Source organism: Squalius cephalus (genome assembly GCF_949319135.1).
Source record: "Squalius cephalus genome assembly, chromosome: 6".
NCBI classification, from domain to species: Eukaryota; Metazoa; Chordata; class Actinopteri; order Cypriniformes; family Leuciscidae; genus Squalius; species Squalius cephalus.
In genome coordinates this window covers 5,709,651-5,727,434 of record NC_137127.1, presented here as the reverse complement: position 1 = coordinate 5,727,434, position 17,784 = coordinate 5,709,651, and the positions used below count along the sequence as shown (strand labels likewise).

Genomic DNA, 17,784 nt, shown 5'->3' with positions numbered 1-17,784 from the left:
CCAAAACTGAGTATTTATCACCTAACATGTTTTTTTATTTTATTTAAACCAAGTGGGTTTAAAATCCCACTATACATCGGTGGATATTATGTTAACCCTACAAAGCCTGACATATCAAATAATGAAAACTTATTGAAACTTGAAAATGAACACCAAAAAAAAGATAAAAAATGGAGTGCATATGTTTTTATGACATTAGATAAATCAGGCTTTTATGGTAATTACTGATCACAACAAAATTGTGTATTTAATTTCATTAAAAATGAACTTTTCTTTGTGGTAGACCAAAAATCTGTATTTCACTGCCAAGATTGGTAAAACCACATTATAAATAAATAGTATAAATATATTATAAATATTAATGCACAAAAATATTAAATATATAAATGTACAATATATAAATGCATTATATATATATATTATAAAATTATACAGTATATATATTTATATTAAATCATATATATATATATATATATATTAAGATTATATATATTAGAAACGATCATTTAAATGTTATAAATGGAGGACATTGATATTGGTGAAGATTTATATGAATAATATGTAATAATCAAGCAGACTGCATATATAAAAAAATAAATACACATTATACTGCAGTAGCCTATATATGATAATTTTAACTATAGTGGACAAAATATTTTAAATGCATTGCAATGATAATTTAAATTTATATTCCTCAAATACATGCAGTACCATATTGGATACATTTTCAACAGTTTTTCTATAAGTAATGTATGAAAGTATGCATAGATAGATTGTATAGAAAAGGTTTGTGTTCATCATGTTAATGGTGTCGAAACATTAGTAGCCATAAATCATAAAATATTAATTATGTTGTGATTGGTTGTAATGTGTCACATTGCGCAGCATTTTCTCTGATAAATGACTTGTCTTGTCATGCTTGGTTAGAACATGATGTTGCACGTTCCAGCCTAACTATTTATTGCTTCCCTATTTCTGTATTTTCCCATTCTGCATTTCATCTTTCCTTTACAATTTTGGGAATGATTATTTACCTGCTGTGGAAAAAAGACACATTTTCAGTAGGTGTCTTTCAAATGACAAGAAACTTTCCGGCAACATATTACAAAATCAGCAGCTTCCCATGAACTTTCACTGCACCTTGTCATATAGTCAAACAAGAGTCGATTGAAAGAACTGAGCTCCCTTTGTGTGTCTGCGAGTCCAACGGCTTTCTAGAGTCATTGGTAAAGGCTCTTTTTTGGTGTTGGTCAGTTTTCTTTGGCCTTCTGCACAGCAATGCACCACTTGGGATTACTACTCTGTTGAAATGGATGCATTTAATGATGGACTGTTGTTCCTCAGGGCTCAATTATTTTTATAACATCAGGAAACCTCTACATTTTGAGGACAAAGACCTCAAGAATAGTAGAAGTGACTTTCATACTTTGGGACCTTTCAGTTGAACTGTCTTACAGTTCTTTCTTTTGTCTCTCTCTCTCTCTCTCTCTCTCTCTCTCTCTCTCTCTCTCTCTCTGAATTGACTTAGGTGACCCTCAAGGTTTTCTTGCTCACAATGGCCCGTTGTCTTCTTTGCCTCAAGTCAGTGCCAGCCTGTCCCATGTTACCATCAATGGTGATAGTCTGATCAATGGTGTCAAAGGAGCCTCAAGAATGGGTGGCTTTTTCTTGTCTTCCGGTAAAGAGGCTATAGGTTTGTCAAACAACCTCTAATAATACATGTTATACATACAAATGACTTATAATAGGCTACAAAAACCAGGGCATTTGCCCCTGCCAGCAAAATATAAGTGATAAAATGATCTCTAGAGTTTCTCTAGAGATGTTTAGACATTAAAGCCACAGATATGTGAGGCCATACATCAAGACATTATTTTTCAGAGATTTATTGGTACTTTTGGTCACTGATCACTGAAATATGCTGCTTTTTAATCTGAGTTTCCCCTGTAAATCAGTGAAAAGTCAAATAAGGAGACAGGCTGTGGAGAGTGGCATGGTGAAGAACAGCAGAAATCAAACTGCAGGAAGCACACAGAGAAAGCCCAGCTGTCCTCATCAGGTAGAAATGCACTTATTTTCAAACTACTGTCCTAGAAAGCAAGACATTTTTAAAATATAAATAAATACTAAATAATGCAGCCCCCTTGGAAGTTTTACACTGATCTAGTTTATAGTTTAAGGGCAAATGTATTGTTGACAATATACTTGTGTACATTTTTGTTTGTATTAACCACGTTGCTGTTGGCTTTTTTGACATTTTTGAATGAACTGTTTATTTGTGGTTTAACAGGTCACGGTGCCAAAAACTCAACACCCAAATAAAACTGGTCAGACAGCAGACAGTGAAGGTAATTTATAATGTAAAGCAATATCTGATAGCATATGTTGATGTATGGGCCTTCTCTAGAGGCAAGAACAAAAAATCAGTTCAATCTCATGTACAAACATCATTAAAAATGCAGCATGTTTTTTAAAAATTCTCAACAAAAATGAAAATAGTGTCATTATTTATTTACCCTCATGTCAAAGGTTTACCCGTGGGACACAGAAGACAGAAGACGTTTTAGCACACAGCCACTTTAATGATGTTTTAATTCGTTTATTTTTGGAGCGTCACAGCCCCTGGAATATGAACATGAGGGAAACCTTTGATTGTGAAATATTATTACAATTTAGAATAACTGTTTTCTATTGTAATAGCTATATTTTAAAATATAATTGATCAAGCTGGATTTTCAGCATCATTACTCCAGTCTTCAGTGTCACATGATCCTTCAGAAATCATTCTAATATTATGATTTGCTGCTCAGGAAACATTTCTTATTATTCTCAGTTAAAAAAGGTTTTTGCTGCTTAATTTTTTTGTGGAAATTTTTGGATTCTTTGATGAAATGACAGCATTTATTTGAAAGAGAAATCTTTTGTAACATTATAAACGTCTTTACTGTCACTTTTGATCAATTAAATTAACCTTGCTGAATGAAAGTATTCATTTCTTTCTTCTTTATGACCTCAAACTTTTGAACAGCAGGATTTATTTTATTTTTTTCAATCAAACTGCTATATAAAGACAGATTGTAAAACCCTTAAAGCCCAAATACTTAGATTTTTTTTATGCATAAGCTAGTGTATACATACAGTCGAATGTGCAGCCTTTCAAAGTATACTCCATTTGATAGTGCTTGAACACATGCGCTCTAGAAAGTTTAATCTTTGTCCGGTGTCTGTGCTATTTTTCTCCAGAAGTTATGACCGATAATAATGTCTTTGTATTCTTTTAAACTAAAGTTGCGGGTATCTCATCATAACCCCCTCACACAAGCGCTTGTCAATGTGGACATCTGTTGTTGTTGCAGTCTCCAGTATTTTGTTGTTGTTCCATCTCTTTAGTTTCCTTTTCTACTGTGAAACAACGGCTGGTGCCATTGTTGCCATCTTGTGGAACAATTGACTAGTGCAAAACAAATTCAATGTGTATGTGTGTATTTTTGTATTACAAAAAAACGGTTGGTGTGTGTACTATTCTGGTGACGAAATTTGCTGAACACGGACCCTCACGTACGCGTAAAACCCGAAGTAAACTTAGACTGAACTGATGAGTTCAAGCATTAACACTCTTTTTCCCCGTGTTACAGGCCCAGAGGTGTCAGACGGTGCTCATGAAGTTGTGGACTGCGCTCAGACCCATAAGTCCTGCAATGGTCCAGCTGGTCCCCAGAGCCAGAGAATGCGGTCCCTCAGCATCAGCGCTCTGTCACTAGAGGAGCAGAGGATCCTGCAGTCACTCGAGAGACTGAATCAACGGCTGCAATGTCAGTTTCATTTCAAATTCTGTGCATTTAATCCTAATAAGTTTATCAGATTTGAGGTGAACGCAAATAGCTTTTAATTCGACCCTATGAATGTTTCTTTTTTGATTGTTGGCATATGCATTAGATTAGCTCATACCTCCTGATTACTTGATTTACAGATGTGCAGGACACAGCAGTGAGGGGCATCTTTGCTGTGGGTCCTGCTCTTGTGAGTACTGGCCATGTGTTGAGATGAAGTGATCTGTTCCCCGGATGTAACGTGACCCGCTCACTGCTCTGTCCCCTCTCTCTCTCTCTTCTCATCCCTGCAGAACCAGACCGGTGAGGCTGTGGGTGTCACCATGCGTAGGCGAGGAGCCTCTGCCGACAATCGCACCCGAACGCAACAGCGTTACTGACTACACCTCCCATGATCCACCCCTCCCTCAACCACCTTCTCTGAACTGCACTTTGAAACCCTTTAAACCTTACAAATGTGTGCTTCATATTTCTGAGACATACTCAAATGCTGTATTTAATTGTTTTCTAATCAGTTGTAATATCTGTGTGAAATGATTCTGGCAATACACAATGCTGTTGTGTAATAAAAATTTATTTATAAGAAAAGTTATTTTATGCATTCATAATGCCTTTTGATTTATTTTTATAAATATATTTTGTTATTAATGTACTGTATTTTTATTCTAAACCATCTTGACTCTTGGAGAAAAATAAATGAATTTGAGGGGGAAAAAATAGCTTTTGTTCCTGAGTGGCAAAACAGGATGAAGGGCTTTTTGTGCAACTTGACCTCAGTCAAGTGTCAGTTAAGCATAAATGGATCCAGATTTACGTTGTATGTGTGACATAATCATGACAGGTTTTTCTGGGTGTGTGTATTTTACATTTGAGCATGTGTGTGTGTGTCTATGACCTATGTTTTGTGTTTGGGTAATCAGTGTAGGCATGGGAAATCTTATCTAGGCGTGTGACAGTGACATTTGAGTGACTATTAATTACTCCAGTGTATTGGAGACTCGACGCTCAGGCTTTTCAGGATAACGAAGTCAAACCAAGCTGTACTCTGTCCTGATGCTCTTGTACCATCACCACCCTATAACTGTTGTCACCCCTCTGGACAAAGCAGAACGAGTTTTTGCTGTTAAAAACACGAGACCCTGGTCAATGGAACGAAAAAAGTCTAGAGAAGCGTTTTTAAAATGTTTTAACTTGAGCGCGATGGTTAAAGATGTCAGTCTACCGTGTGTTTACGTTAAAAAACAATGGAAAGGTAGCGCAGTGGCATGGATAACATTGTGTGAACAGTCCCAATTCTTTTTACAAAACGCACTATTCTACACAATCAATTACTATTTCCAGGAAGGTTTTTAAAAATAAAAATAGTCGATTTTTGGTGGTTACAAACAATTTTAAAAAATGAACACATTTCGGTATTATCTTTCTAGTGACACTATAGTTATATAGCTATATTACTTATTGAACAAAGGTGTTCACATAACCTACTTGGTGTCATAAATTTGCATGTTTAATTATTTACTAGTGTCAAATTTTTTCATATTTCATATTCTCTTGACATTTTTTTATCATAACATTTCTAATTTTTAATCCTAATTATTTAAAACTTTACATTAGATTTTAAATTTTAAAATTTAATTCAGGTGATATCAGATGTTAGTACCCTACAGTATATACACTGTCCAAACGTTTGGGGGTGGTAAGATTTTTTAAATGTTTTTGAAAGAAGTCTCCTATGCTTACCATAGTTGTATTTTTATTTTTTGTGTGTGAACTATTAAGCATTCTTTGATGAAAAAAAAAGTTTTAAAAAAGCCTTTATTTTATATAAAAATCTTTTGTAACACTAAATGTCTTTACTGTCTGATAAATTTAATGCTGACATTATTTTTTATTTAAAATAATAAAATATATATAATATAATGCTGCCTTCAGGATGCATTCCAAGGAAGGAATCAAGGAAGGGAACAATGTTGGCTTCACTTCCTGACTCCTGAGATACCTTCATCTCATCGATTTCTGAAGGCAGTATAGATGTATCCTTCGCTGCCTTTGGTATCCCACAATCCTGTGCTTTCCATTCTATGACAGTTTAGCTAAAAAAATAAAGATGGCATCTGAAAGCTGTGGTCGGTCGTCAGTTTGTGTGTAAATGTGAAAAAAAAATTAAGACCAACGTTTTCAACTTTTGATGTCATTTCTAGAGAGAATTACTTTTTCGGAAGCAGCCTAGATAGGCTATACAAAGACGGTGCACACATATTTACTTACTCGAGTACAATAAGTAAATCCACTTCACCAGCTGATAACTCTTCGACAGCGATGCCATAGAAGCATACAGTTAGCACTGAAACTGAGGTTCAAACATGAAATGCTGGTCTTGGTCTAACCTGAAATTAAGCTTTTTTTTAACGCTATTTGAGAAGAAACAACATTTATGGGACAGTTAGATTTTATTTCTGGTTTGAAATTTGTTGTTTAATTGTGAGTTTGGCAAGCATGTTTTGGATGCCCGAAATATAGCAGCCCGGAGGCGTTGCAAATATGGCCACTGAGTGAGTAGGCTACACTTTCCTTGAAAGGGACTTTGAATAAACTGAACAACCTGTCAAAGTTATTGCAACTGATTATATTGAGACTTTATAAGATGTTATTGATGGGGGAAAAAAGTGACTCTACAAAATGTTAAAACTAACACATGAAGGAATGTATAACTCTGCAAATAGAATTGTACTTACAAAAGAGTGATTTTAAAATAAAATATTTTATTTATTAATTGTGTTTTCATTTAATAGAAGTACATGTGATTCAGAAACGTTTGCAATTCGCTTTATGTTAAAGATCTGTCCATCAGGTTAAAGAGGGTATTGTCATTGTCATTTATAAAAGAAAAAATATAATTTCTTGGGCATTCTTGATTGTTTTGTAACCAGTGTTGGGAAAAGTTACTTAGAAAAACAATATTGTGTTACTTCCTAAAAAAAAAGAGATGGCAAAAAGTCCCCGGATTCTGAAGTCTGCATTCGATGGAAACTTCACAAGCCCATGAGGCCACAGGAGAGGATTTGTGAATGATAGTGAAGCGACATAGCCTAACAGACGCATGATAATGATGATATGACGAATTAACATTAACATTTTGTACGTTCAATTACATTCATACTACACACACTCATACTATATAGAATGTACTTTTTTAGCGGTCACAAAGTAAATACCTAAATAAGTAAATACCTACTCAAGAGAGTATGCGATTTCAGACGCAGCCTCTTATTTCAGTAATAAAAAGAATGAAACACAAATGTGATGTTTATCATAATCATTTTTGATTGTTATTATGGTTCAATTGGATCATCAAAGGTCAGCAGCAAAGACATCATGCTCAATGTGCTCAATAAAGTGAGATTAAATACATTAAGTATATTGTGTAATTTAACTTATTTCATCATTGCAGCAGTTAATATTCCGAGTTTGCATTTCACAGTTTTTATTCATTTTGAGGAATACTAAATCTGTTTTTGTGATTGTGAGATGAGTAAATGCATGCTCACGTCACATTTGTACGCTCACACACTTCTCTGCACTCACTCCTGATTTCTCTCAACATAAAGACGGGAGATCTGTCAGTCAATACATGGGAAAACAAAGTAACTTGTTAGAAAAAGTAACTTCGATATTTTGTTGTAAATAAAAGTAGTGTGCTTCTTTACTAGTTGGGAAGTAATCTGATTACGTTACTGGTAAGTAACCCCCAACACTGTTAGTAACAAATGTAACTTTTTTTTTTTTGGAAGAACCACCATTTCCGGTTTCTTTCAACAGGTTGATGTGTTACGCTAACCACTGTCAATTTTCCAATTGAATTATTAACTTGGATAGCAGGCTTACAGGATACCAATGCTCACTCAACCACTCATGCAAAAGAGGAAGAAAAACACCCATGCTGCACAGTTTAAGATTCGTCTGCGTTCAGTGCCGTTCATCCTGTCAGGTCTCTCTGGGAAGGGCGCAGTCTCTTCTCCGGTCAGCTTGCCTTGGCTTGTTGCAGCGGGTGGAGGAGGTCCCAGCACCTTTGAAGAATTTGGCAGAGATTGCCTTCCCTCTTTGAAATGTGACAAATTGAAATGTATTGCAAGAACACACTTGCTGAACAGGTTTTCAGGTCTATACTGTAGTGTCTAAAGGTAGTTTCTCGTGACAGGGGGAGGTTTCCTTTTCTGATAGATTTTATGTGTTTATGTTTCCATTTTCAGGGGTTGATGGAGGAAAAAAGTAGGCTATTTGGCACGGCTTTTGCGTTCTCTCGCGAATATTTTCTGTTCCCCTGAGAAACTTTGAGTTTGCTCGCAAAACCTTTGCGTTCCCCTGCAAAAACGTTTCCGTTTGTTAGCAAAATGTTTGTTCTTTGCGAGGGAAGGCAAAGTTTCTCGGGGGATGCAAACATTTTGCGAGCTAACGCAAAAGCAGTTGCCAAATAATTTTTTTCTCCCATCTCATTTTTTTCTTCTTCACCATGTCCCTTTAAGAGCTCCGTATGATTGCGTTCCCCCGAGAAACTAAAGCTTTGCAAGGGAACGCAAAGTTTCTCGGAGTAGGCCTAACGCAAACATTTTGCGAGCAAATGCAAAAGTTTTAGCGAGGGAACGCAAAGGTTTTGCGAGCGAACGCAAAGTTTCTCAGGGAACGCAAAACATTTGTGAGAGAATGCAAAAGCATTAACTTATTATTTTCCCTCCCATCTCATATTTTTTCCACTATATGTCCCCTTAAACCCACTATCACCAAATCTGCTCGGAAGAACGTCGGAGCCGCCCCGATCTCAAATCGAAACAGAAATCCTGTTGTGTGTGGGGGGAAGTCGGGGAGAAACGCGCGAACGCTCGTGAACGATTGTCACGTGAAACGAAACAATAGCCAATCAGAAAGCGAGCTGACGGAAGATTACCTCCAGCTCGCGGTGTAATATGTAAGTCAATGTTTACTGTCAACATGACTTAATCTAATAAAAAATCTTTATGACTTAATACATAACCTACTATTATACCTGGTTTTAAAGCAAACATTCTGTGTAATATAGAGTTGCTCGGAAATTGCTGCATGGCATATGAGCTCCATTATCATTCTGAACTCGTTTAGGGCCTATTTCACATTTGTATGAAGTGAATACAAACAACAGAAAGGGCATGGCAATTTCCTTGTCTTTATTATAATAGGATCAGTCAGCAGTCAGTCAGCTCTTGAAAGAAGTTCATGTTATGCAACAAACTATTGCAATTAAACCATAACAGACATAGTAGGCTGAGATTAAGAGATAACTGCATGTTACCATTCAGAAGAATGGCAAACTGTACAGATTGTACACATTAACACTACCTTTAGAAAAAACATATGAGTAATGTACCTTATAAAAGAGATGTTTTATGTCGCAACAATATGTAGCCTCCCAACTTATGCCTTAAATGAACACAAGTATAAATAAACACATTACAAAATATACACATTACAATTCAAAAATATTAAAATGAATAATTTATCAATGTAATGGTTGTTTAAGGTTGGTAATTATCCATGTAAAAATGTCAGAGAGAAAATTTTGTCATTTTGTTATTGACACAATAATTGATTTCATTACTAAATAATACTAAACTTGATTAAGTTTATGATGACAAAAAAAAGTTTTATAATTTCTATTAATTGGATCATCTCAGAGTGTCATTAGCCTATAGAGGGCGCACAAACGCTCCCATTTCTATCTATCTATCTATCTATCTATCTATCTATCTATCTATCTATCTATCTATCTATCTATCTATCTATCTATCTATCTATCTATTATATCTATCTATCTATTATATGTCTATTGTTAACATATGTAAGGGAGGAGAATTATCAAACATTTTAATTTTCAGTATTTCATTTATAGTTTTTATCAATGGCTTTGGTACATTTAAAAACAGTCTTAGCATTCTCTAAATGTCAAAATATTGAATTCATGCTTCAAAACCTAGATATTGTGTCAGTAAATCGGCCAATGCCACCAAAATAAAAAGTGTTTTGTCATCATGAGAGCCACGCTGCTCAAAATGTTTAGATGATGGTTTACAATGGAAATATTTGTTATATAGGCTAAATCTAATGTTTTTTCTACTTTTCTGTTGACACTGACTGTACAAGAATGTCAGTTTTATCTCTTCGAATGAGATACAGATTTTAGGTAAAGATTTACTGTGAAAAGTCAATACTGTAGTACACAAAAAGAAAATGAACATTTGTTTTTATACAGTCATTTATTTTTGTTGAAATGTGTTACATGTAAGCATTTTTACACACCAGCACGCATTCTTACATCTTCAGTCTGCATGCAACACATTTCAAAGATAAATGTACTGTAAATATAAATGTATTCATGCAGTCCTGCTGTAGCCGCTGCTGTTTAGGTTTGTGATGTTCCTCCATGTGCAAATATTGTAAACTGTCAGCAAACTCATATGATTCCAAACTTGATTGGTTGATTGGTATTGTGATTTCTATTTCATTACAATGGCAGGCCACTTGCCATTTTAGCAGACATTACAAAGATTGCATGTCAGATATATTTATGGAATATATTCATGCATGTCTGAGAGATTTTGATAACTGAATGGATGGTTTTGTGCATAATTGCTCACACAATGAAAACATTTGACAATTGAGCCTGCAGTTTTACAATCTTAAAACCACTGACAAACAATTTTGTTCAATAACTTCTGTTTCTCGTGTAATACTCATGTCAACAATTGTCACAGGCTTGAAGATGTTGGGACATGTTGACTAAATGATGGAGTTACCCTCAGGACAGCTCGGTGGGTGGTCTCCCCCAGGGCCGGCCGGTAGACCCCCGAACAAACCTCAAATACTGTCATTTCAGGATATTTACCACTCTTGAATGTGTGTATCTTGTATGCACAGGATAATCAAATTGAGGCAGCAACATATTTTCATTAAACATAAATAAACCGCAACTAATTAGAAGTATCATGTGTTACGTGATGCAAATGTTCAAACATAAAGAGACTGTAATGCTTTGCACTGAAACACTAGGGGAGACTGGAGAGAATTTTGTTGAATCATCACTGTAAAAACAGATCGATAAGTTATGAAAACATGTTTTTACATTGCTTTAACTCATCAAAATAAGTTTCAACTTTTTTTAGTTTTTAAGTTATACAGTACAAGATTCAACTCATTTTTTAAGTCAGTTTAATGTAATTTAAAGTTGAAAATCAAAACATCCAAGTTGACTGTACTTAAAAATTTAAGGCAGCAACTTACAGTTTTGTTCTGTATGTCTAAAAATTGTATATAATATTTTTTTATTTCTGTCTGCTACAAATTAATGCAGATTAGAAATATTTATCAGTTTTACATATTTTAGAGAAAACATGACATTTTTAAATGTTATGCTTCACTGTAAAAATGATATGATCAATAAGTTATGACAACTATTTTTTTTACATTGCTTTAACTCATCAAAAATAAATTCAGCTATTTTCTACTTTTTTATATAAATTATACAAGATTCAACTCATTTTTTCAAGTCAGTTTAATGTAATTTAAGTTGAAACGACAAAGTTGATTATACTTAAAATTTTAAGGCAGCAACTTTTTTTTTACAATGTTGAATTATTCTGGTAATGAAATGTACTTCCATCCCCACTTCCCATTCATTTTTAGCATTTTAATTCAAAATGGCAAACCTAGGAAATATTTAAGTTCAAATCAGCAAAAAAATAATAATAATTGAAAACTAATACAGCCTGATTAAAACAGAAGAAGCTTCTGATCTTAAAGGGTTCTGTCAGCTGGATCATTTAATGAATTGTTTTTGTTTTAATTCAATTTTATGACTTAAACAGCTCGTAAACATACTTAATCACAAAATAAAAATGAAATAAAAAATAAAAGTATTATGCAATCATTCAAGACATTTTTATTATTTAGCCGCATTACGCCTTCTTTAAAGCTGAGTCAAGTCTAAACTGAACCCCTTTGAACCTTTTTTTTTTTTCTGTCACAGACTTACATGACCACAATTCAATTGAAACTTTTTCCTCAAATTGTTTTTTGTTCTGTAAATCCTTACTGAAAGTCAGTCAGAAGGGTGGCGATCAAGTAGTGATTTCACAACACTCATAAGTGATGGTGTTTCAACCCACCCAGTTTATGATCATTAATATGGAGATAATTCAGAGCAGAATCTAAATGACAAGGGAATGACAAAAACCACACACATAATGTGGTTCATTATATATGGCTTGCAGAGACTGTTCATGTTAGGGCTGGATATTGGTTGGCTGGTTAAAAAAAAGAGAGAAAAGTACAAAGTAACTTTTTTAATCCATTCATCATGCTCTTACAGTTCCCGCAGGGGATTAAAAGGGCTTCATAATCAGTCACTCAATGTTAAATGTATGGGAAAAGAGCTGGCCTCAGTCTTGACAAAATGATTTCTCAATGGAACGGGAAGGCTCATTTACATAACAATTATGGGAACTGCATGGAACTACTTTTCTGCGGCTTTCTACATAATGAAAGACAATTTATTTCTTTATTCATAAGGAAGCGAGTGCTTGAACTTCACTGGTGTATTTTTGTATAAAGATATTTATTCCATGGTGTGTGACACTTCATCGCAAAGCTTAAATATGAATAAAAGATTGTAAAAACACACACAAAACAACCTTGTATGACCACTTTATTATAAAAGAAAAGAAAAATTGCTGTGTCATGATGATTGTTTTATTATTATCATTTTAAGGCTGTTTAGTGACGCATTAAGATATGAAAATATTTATAAAAATGTTTTAGCATGAAATAAACGATAGTTATATAAGACAATAACAGGTATATAAGTACTTTATAATTAAAATACTTATGCTTGGAATATAAATATGTATGGACTAAATGCATGGGCCCCCACACAGAAGGAACTCGTGTTGCTTTAAAGGCCCTTGATTAAGCCCCGCCCATCTGAGTCAGCGGTCACATGACTCATAAAGTTTGATGTCCTGCCCAAACTTTCAGAAGTTGAGAGAAGAAAAAAAAGTTAGTTAGGTTAGTGAGAGGGCTGTGATTTTCAAAGCGCAGGACAGTCACTACCAATGTCTGCGTTAGAAGAGCTGTAAACTTTTAGGGAAGTCACGCGAACGGCGATTTTAAAGAGTTCAGACACTTTATAAAAAGTTTAAAGGATAAAGTTCAGTAGATATGCTTGTTTCCACATATATTGGGGTGTTTTTGGGAAGAAGAAAAACACTGCGTTGCCTACTTTTTTTCGCAAGGCTTGGATAATTAATAAAGTGGACGGACAGAAAACGGCTGTTTGGATCTAATTTTTCGCCGTTTTATGGTTGCAGTCAACTTTCCTGTTTACACTATTTCGGTCGGATAGAAAGAAGAGCTCTATTTTATTCGGAGTCATGGATCCGAGCCAGCACAACCCTCCTGTCGGCCATCAGATCGTCCATGTTCGGGGAGACTCCGAGACCGATCTGGAGGCTCTTTTTAACGCTGTGATGAACCCGAAAAACACCATCGTCCCCCCTTCCGTGCCGATGAGGATGAGAAAGCTGCCAGACTCATTCTTCAAGCCGCCAGAGCCAAAGTCCCACTCCAGACAAGTAAGACCACCCCACAGAAACCACAAACTATTTCCACAAACTTTTCCTGCGGCTGACACTGCAACTGGCGCGCGCACAGTTTCACGCGACTTTTCAGTCCTCGCTGATTATTATCGGCCGTTTAGATTATTATTTTTTATTGCATGAACAAAGAACAGCGAGGACTGCATTAAGGGAAAATACAAGGAAAATAAAGTACCTACTGATATTGTGTGACAGCAAGTTATGACCAAAGTAAATAATAATAATATTAATTTCAATAAAACTAAACTCAGTCAGAACATAAAAGCCATAATGCGTTAGAAATGTAGCCAGTGTGAACGACTAAAGCAACCAACTGCTCCACAGAAAAAAATAGCTCAGTTAGTTATCGTTAAGTAGCCTATACTGCTAACCTGAAACATAGTTTGATCTAATACATGTATGTTTATTAAAAATCTCAATAGCATAATTGGCTAATTCTCTAGCTCTATTTGAATTTGGTGCCAGTTTGGCCAGTGAAACATATTAGACTACTTTGTCAAATAATTGTGTAGCCTACTTATTGGGCTTAAATGTCTTGACTAACTGTACAAAGCAATTCGCTTGCTGCGTTCAAGTTACTGTCAAACGATAAGATCAATTTCCAGGTTTGATTTCTGTAGGCCTAGGTAGCCGAAATATTACACTTCATCCAACTTTCTTTTAGTTGTGTGTTATATAAATCATTCCGTTACTGTTTTACAGAGGTTAAACCTCCGTGCATAAAACGATTCAGTGAATGAGTGAGCTTTTGGAATGATTCGGACTGAATCACAAAACGATTCAGACCATATGAATCCCAACCCGTTTGACCAGTTCAGTGAAAAGAACCGATTCAAAAGAGTGAATCCTTTGGCTAGTTTTGATCTTGTGATTCTAAACAGCCGAGTTCAGTGTTCTGTTCATTACAATTCCATCACTGACCTTTACATTTATCGCTTTGTCTTTTGATGAACACTTTGTATTTTCACAAGAATGGCGATATATAAACGGTCCGTTTTATAGTTTATAGTTCATAGTTTAGTTTATAAACAATATGCGGATTATAGTCTTTAGTTTCCAGCACTTGTGCCACGAGGGAAGATACTTAAATCGTTCGGCTATCGTTTGAAGCTTAAAAAATTGATGTTTTACAACATCAACAACAAAAGTAATCGAGTTTTCTCGATCTTGGAATCACATCTCGCGCATGCGCACACGGTGAGTTGTGCTGAAAAGTTGCTCCAGGACAGCCTGTTTCCTACTTAGCTCCTCCTAAAGTCTGCAGCGTAGGCCACATCCGTTTCTTAACCTTTTGTTATTGTAAAATAAGCTGATAAAACTAATGAAAACAACACTCTGCTATGATTCAAGAGGACAGAAGTGCCCTTGTGTAAAAAAAAAATAAAAAAAATCAGTTGTTTTGTACGTTGTTTGATATTTTTATTCAAGTTGGAAATAAGTTTTCTTGTCATTATCCTAGTTCATATGCACTTTGACTTTCCATTTATTCACTGGAAAAACTGACAAATTTCCTATGCTTTTCCAACCCATAGTTTAAAACATAGTTTATTTTAAATAAATGTTCATAAATAGCTTAACAAGTGAAATGCAAACTGTTATTAATGTATTTGCATTATATTTTGTACTCTGAGAAAAAAAAACTTGTATGTGCAATACATCACTGAGCTCATTAATAATTTCACTGCAGCAAACAACAGATTTTTTCCCCTCATGTTTCCTTTAAAAAAGTTATAGGCTGGTTGAGCAGAGTGATTAGTTAAAGTTACAAAGAATGTTCACAGTAACAAATTCTACACATGGAGGACTTTTATGGCATCAAGAAAACAGATGTGACATAAAAAGGAAAGAAAACAAAATTTATAAAGAATGATGCTTTAACGATTACCTTGTGATATATATCAAGATTAATGAATGCATTTAGGCTATGTACTGTATTGTATTGCAACCTTGTAGCCCTTTTGCTTCCAATGTAATCCTAATCCTCTATCCCTCTACAGGCCAGCACAGATGCAGGTACCGCTGGCACCCTCACGCCCCAGCACGTCAGGGCACACTCCTCTCCGGCCTCCCTGCAGCTGGGTGCCATTTCCCCTGGCACGCTGAGCAGCATGGGTCCTGCCCCACCTCAGCACCTCCGCCAGTCCTCGTACGAGATACCCGATGATGTGCCACTGCCCCCAGGTTGGGAGATGGCCAAGACCCCTTCGGGACAGAGATACTTCTTAAAGTAAGTAGTCATGCTTGATGTGTTAACATTGTTTGGTTGTCTTTTGAATTGGTAAGGCATTGTTGTCCTTTAGATTGGGGTTACAGAGATGGTATGAATTGAGTGGTTTAATCCAAGTCTTCTAAAGAGACACTGTATATGATGAACGGGTTAAATTTAGGTTTTTATTCACATTTAAACATTGATCAGCAAACATGCATAGACCACATCAAATACGGAAACAGGAAGCTCAACCACACTTGACTGACACGCAAGAATACATTTGCAGTTTTTGCGGAAGCTCAAACATCCTGGTGTGACGCGTGAGAATGAACCTCATCGGTTCTTGCACGTCATGCAAACATGCTTGAGCTTCTGCTTACCAAATTTAAGTGCTCTATGTATGTTTACTAGCTGCCTTTACATGAACCCTAATAATCCAATTGTAATCGGTCTAGTAGCACAGTTGAAATGTATTGGCCAAATCAGATTAAAATTTAATTTGGATTATAAGGGGTGCTTTAAACCTTTCCTAATCCAAACAAGAGGACATGTAAGCGCTTGATCGGAATGAGACCCGACAATGGAAAGTACTGCGCATGTGCAATGACGTAGAAATGGCATATTGACATATGACGCGTGGAACGAGCTGATGTTGTTTTTAAATATAGTGTCATGAATGAGTGTCGTGTCATTCTAAACTTCTCCTTCCATTCATCGTCTTTGAAGTGGAGCAGGACAACGTCCCATCAGTCCTCGTTTCAGACTCTCATCCACAGATGGGCGCTGGAAGGGGCGTTTTTATTGCTTGATAAATATAAGATGCGCGGCACAAACGGTTCATGTGCTCGTCGCCTCTTATTTAGGACCCGAAATAGATAACGATAAAGAAAGCTCTTAAAGGAGAACTCCGGTCAATTTTAACATTGAGCTCATTTTTTTGTACATTTGGAGTGCTGTCAATACAGAGAACAACGACAAAAATCGGTGTTGCCTACACCGTGTTATCCTCTTTTTAAAATTTGCACCCTGTTGACTTCAATGGGGCAAGTTTTAAACCTGCTTTTAGCCTCTTAACATCCTTGATGTGTCATTACAAGTGCACAGGTCATGGGAGTGATTCCTTTAGAGTAAACGCGGGTCAATCTGACTGCAGTAGATGTGAAAGATATGAATAAAAATGATATTTATTTAGCCAGCGCTCATACCTGTATTTACATCCTGTTTTCGGTCGAAGTCCATAGTAATCGATTGTCGAGTTCACGCGCATGATCATAGGTACTAAACCAATGTGCGTGAACTCGACAATCGATTACTATGGACTTCGACCGAAAACAGGATGTAAATACAGGTATGAGCGCTGGCTAAATAAATATCATTTTTATTCATATCTTTCACATCTACTGCAGTCAGATTGACCCGCGTTTACTCTCAAGGAATCACTCCCATGACCTGTGCACTTGTAATGACACATCAAGGATGTTAAGAGGCTAAAAGCAGGTTTAAAACTTGCCCCATTGAAGTCAACAGGGTGCAAATTTTAAAAATAGAATAACTCGGTGTAGGCAACACCGATTTTTGTCGTTGTTCTCTGTACTGACAGCACTCCAAATGTACAAAAAAATGAGCTCAATGTTAAAATTGACCGGAGTTCTCCTTTAATTACAAAGAAAAGAAGCAATATTGGAGAATGTTTAGTATGCGCAAACAGTGAGAAACTATATTTGTGCACATCAAAAAATCTATTCCGATTTGAAGTTTGTGACACATAAACGTGCACATCAACCGGATCACTTTATTTAGCGTTCACGTGTAACACTACGTTCGGATTCATCATCGGAATTGAAACAAAAGATGCCCATGTAAACGTAGCTACTGATCAATGTTTCTATATTTTTGGGTGGACTAACCCTTTGAGTTTGCAGTGCTACCAGTCATTTTAGAAATGGAAGACTTGTTACATGTATTCTAGTTGACAAAAAGTCATTCAAATGTTGTTTTGAACAATAGCTACATTAAGAAAATGTCTCCAGCTTTCATATGCAGATGAAAGCTCATTTTTGATCAA

General features: G+C 35.7%; 2 protein-coding genes across 6 annotated transcripts in view; both read left to right on the top strand.

The window, feature by feature from the left end:
- Positions 1-4,541, top strand: part of cep126 (centrosomal protein 126) — a 161,447-nt gene extending 156,906 nt beyond the window's left edge. For all 4 annotated transcript variants that reach the window (XM_079874644.1, XM_079874642.1, XM_079874643.1 and 1 more), the window contains 6 exons: positions 1,529-1,693; positions 1,956-2,059; positions 2,291-2,348; positions 3,636-3,812; positions 3,971-4,020; positions 4,124-4,541. In XM_079874644.1, coding sequence (XP_079730770.1) covers positions 1,529-1,693; positions 1,956-2,059; positions 2,291-2,348; positions 3,636-3,812; positions 3,971-4,020; positions 4,124-4,210 — 641 coding nt within the window. In that variant the 3' untranslated portion in view covers positions 4,211-4,541. The remainder of the gene's footprint in view (positions 1-1,528; positions 1,694-1,955; positions 2,060-2,290; positions 2,349-3,635; positions 3,813-3,970; positions 4,021-4,123) is intronic.
- An 8,346-nt stretch (positions 4,542-12,887) lies between these two features.
- Positions 12,888-17,784, top strand: part of yap1 (Yes1 associated transcriptional regulator) — a 34,681-nt gene continuing 29,784 nt past the window's right edge. The window contains exons 1-2 of one of the 2 annotated variants that reach the window (XM_079874552.1): positions 12,888-13,486; positions 15,508-15,737. In XM_079874552.1, coding sequence (XP_079730678.1) covers positions 13,286-13,486; positions 15,508-15,737 — 431 coding nt within the window. In that variant the 5' untranslated portion in view covers positions 12,888-13,285. The remainder of the gene's footprint in view (positions 13,487-15,507; positions 15,738-17,784) is intronic. The other variant, XM_079874553.1, reaches the window with a different exon arrangement.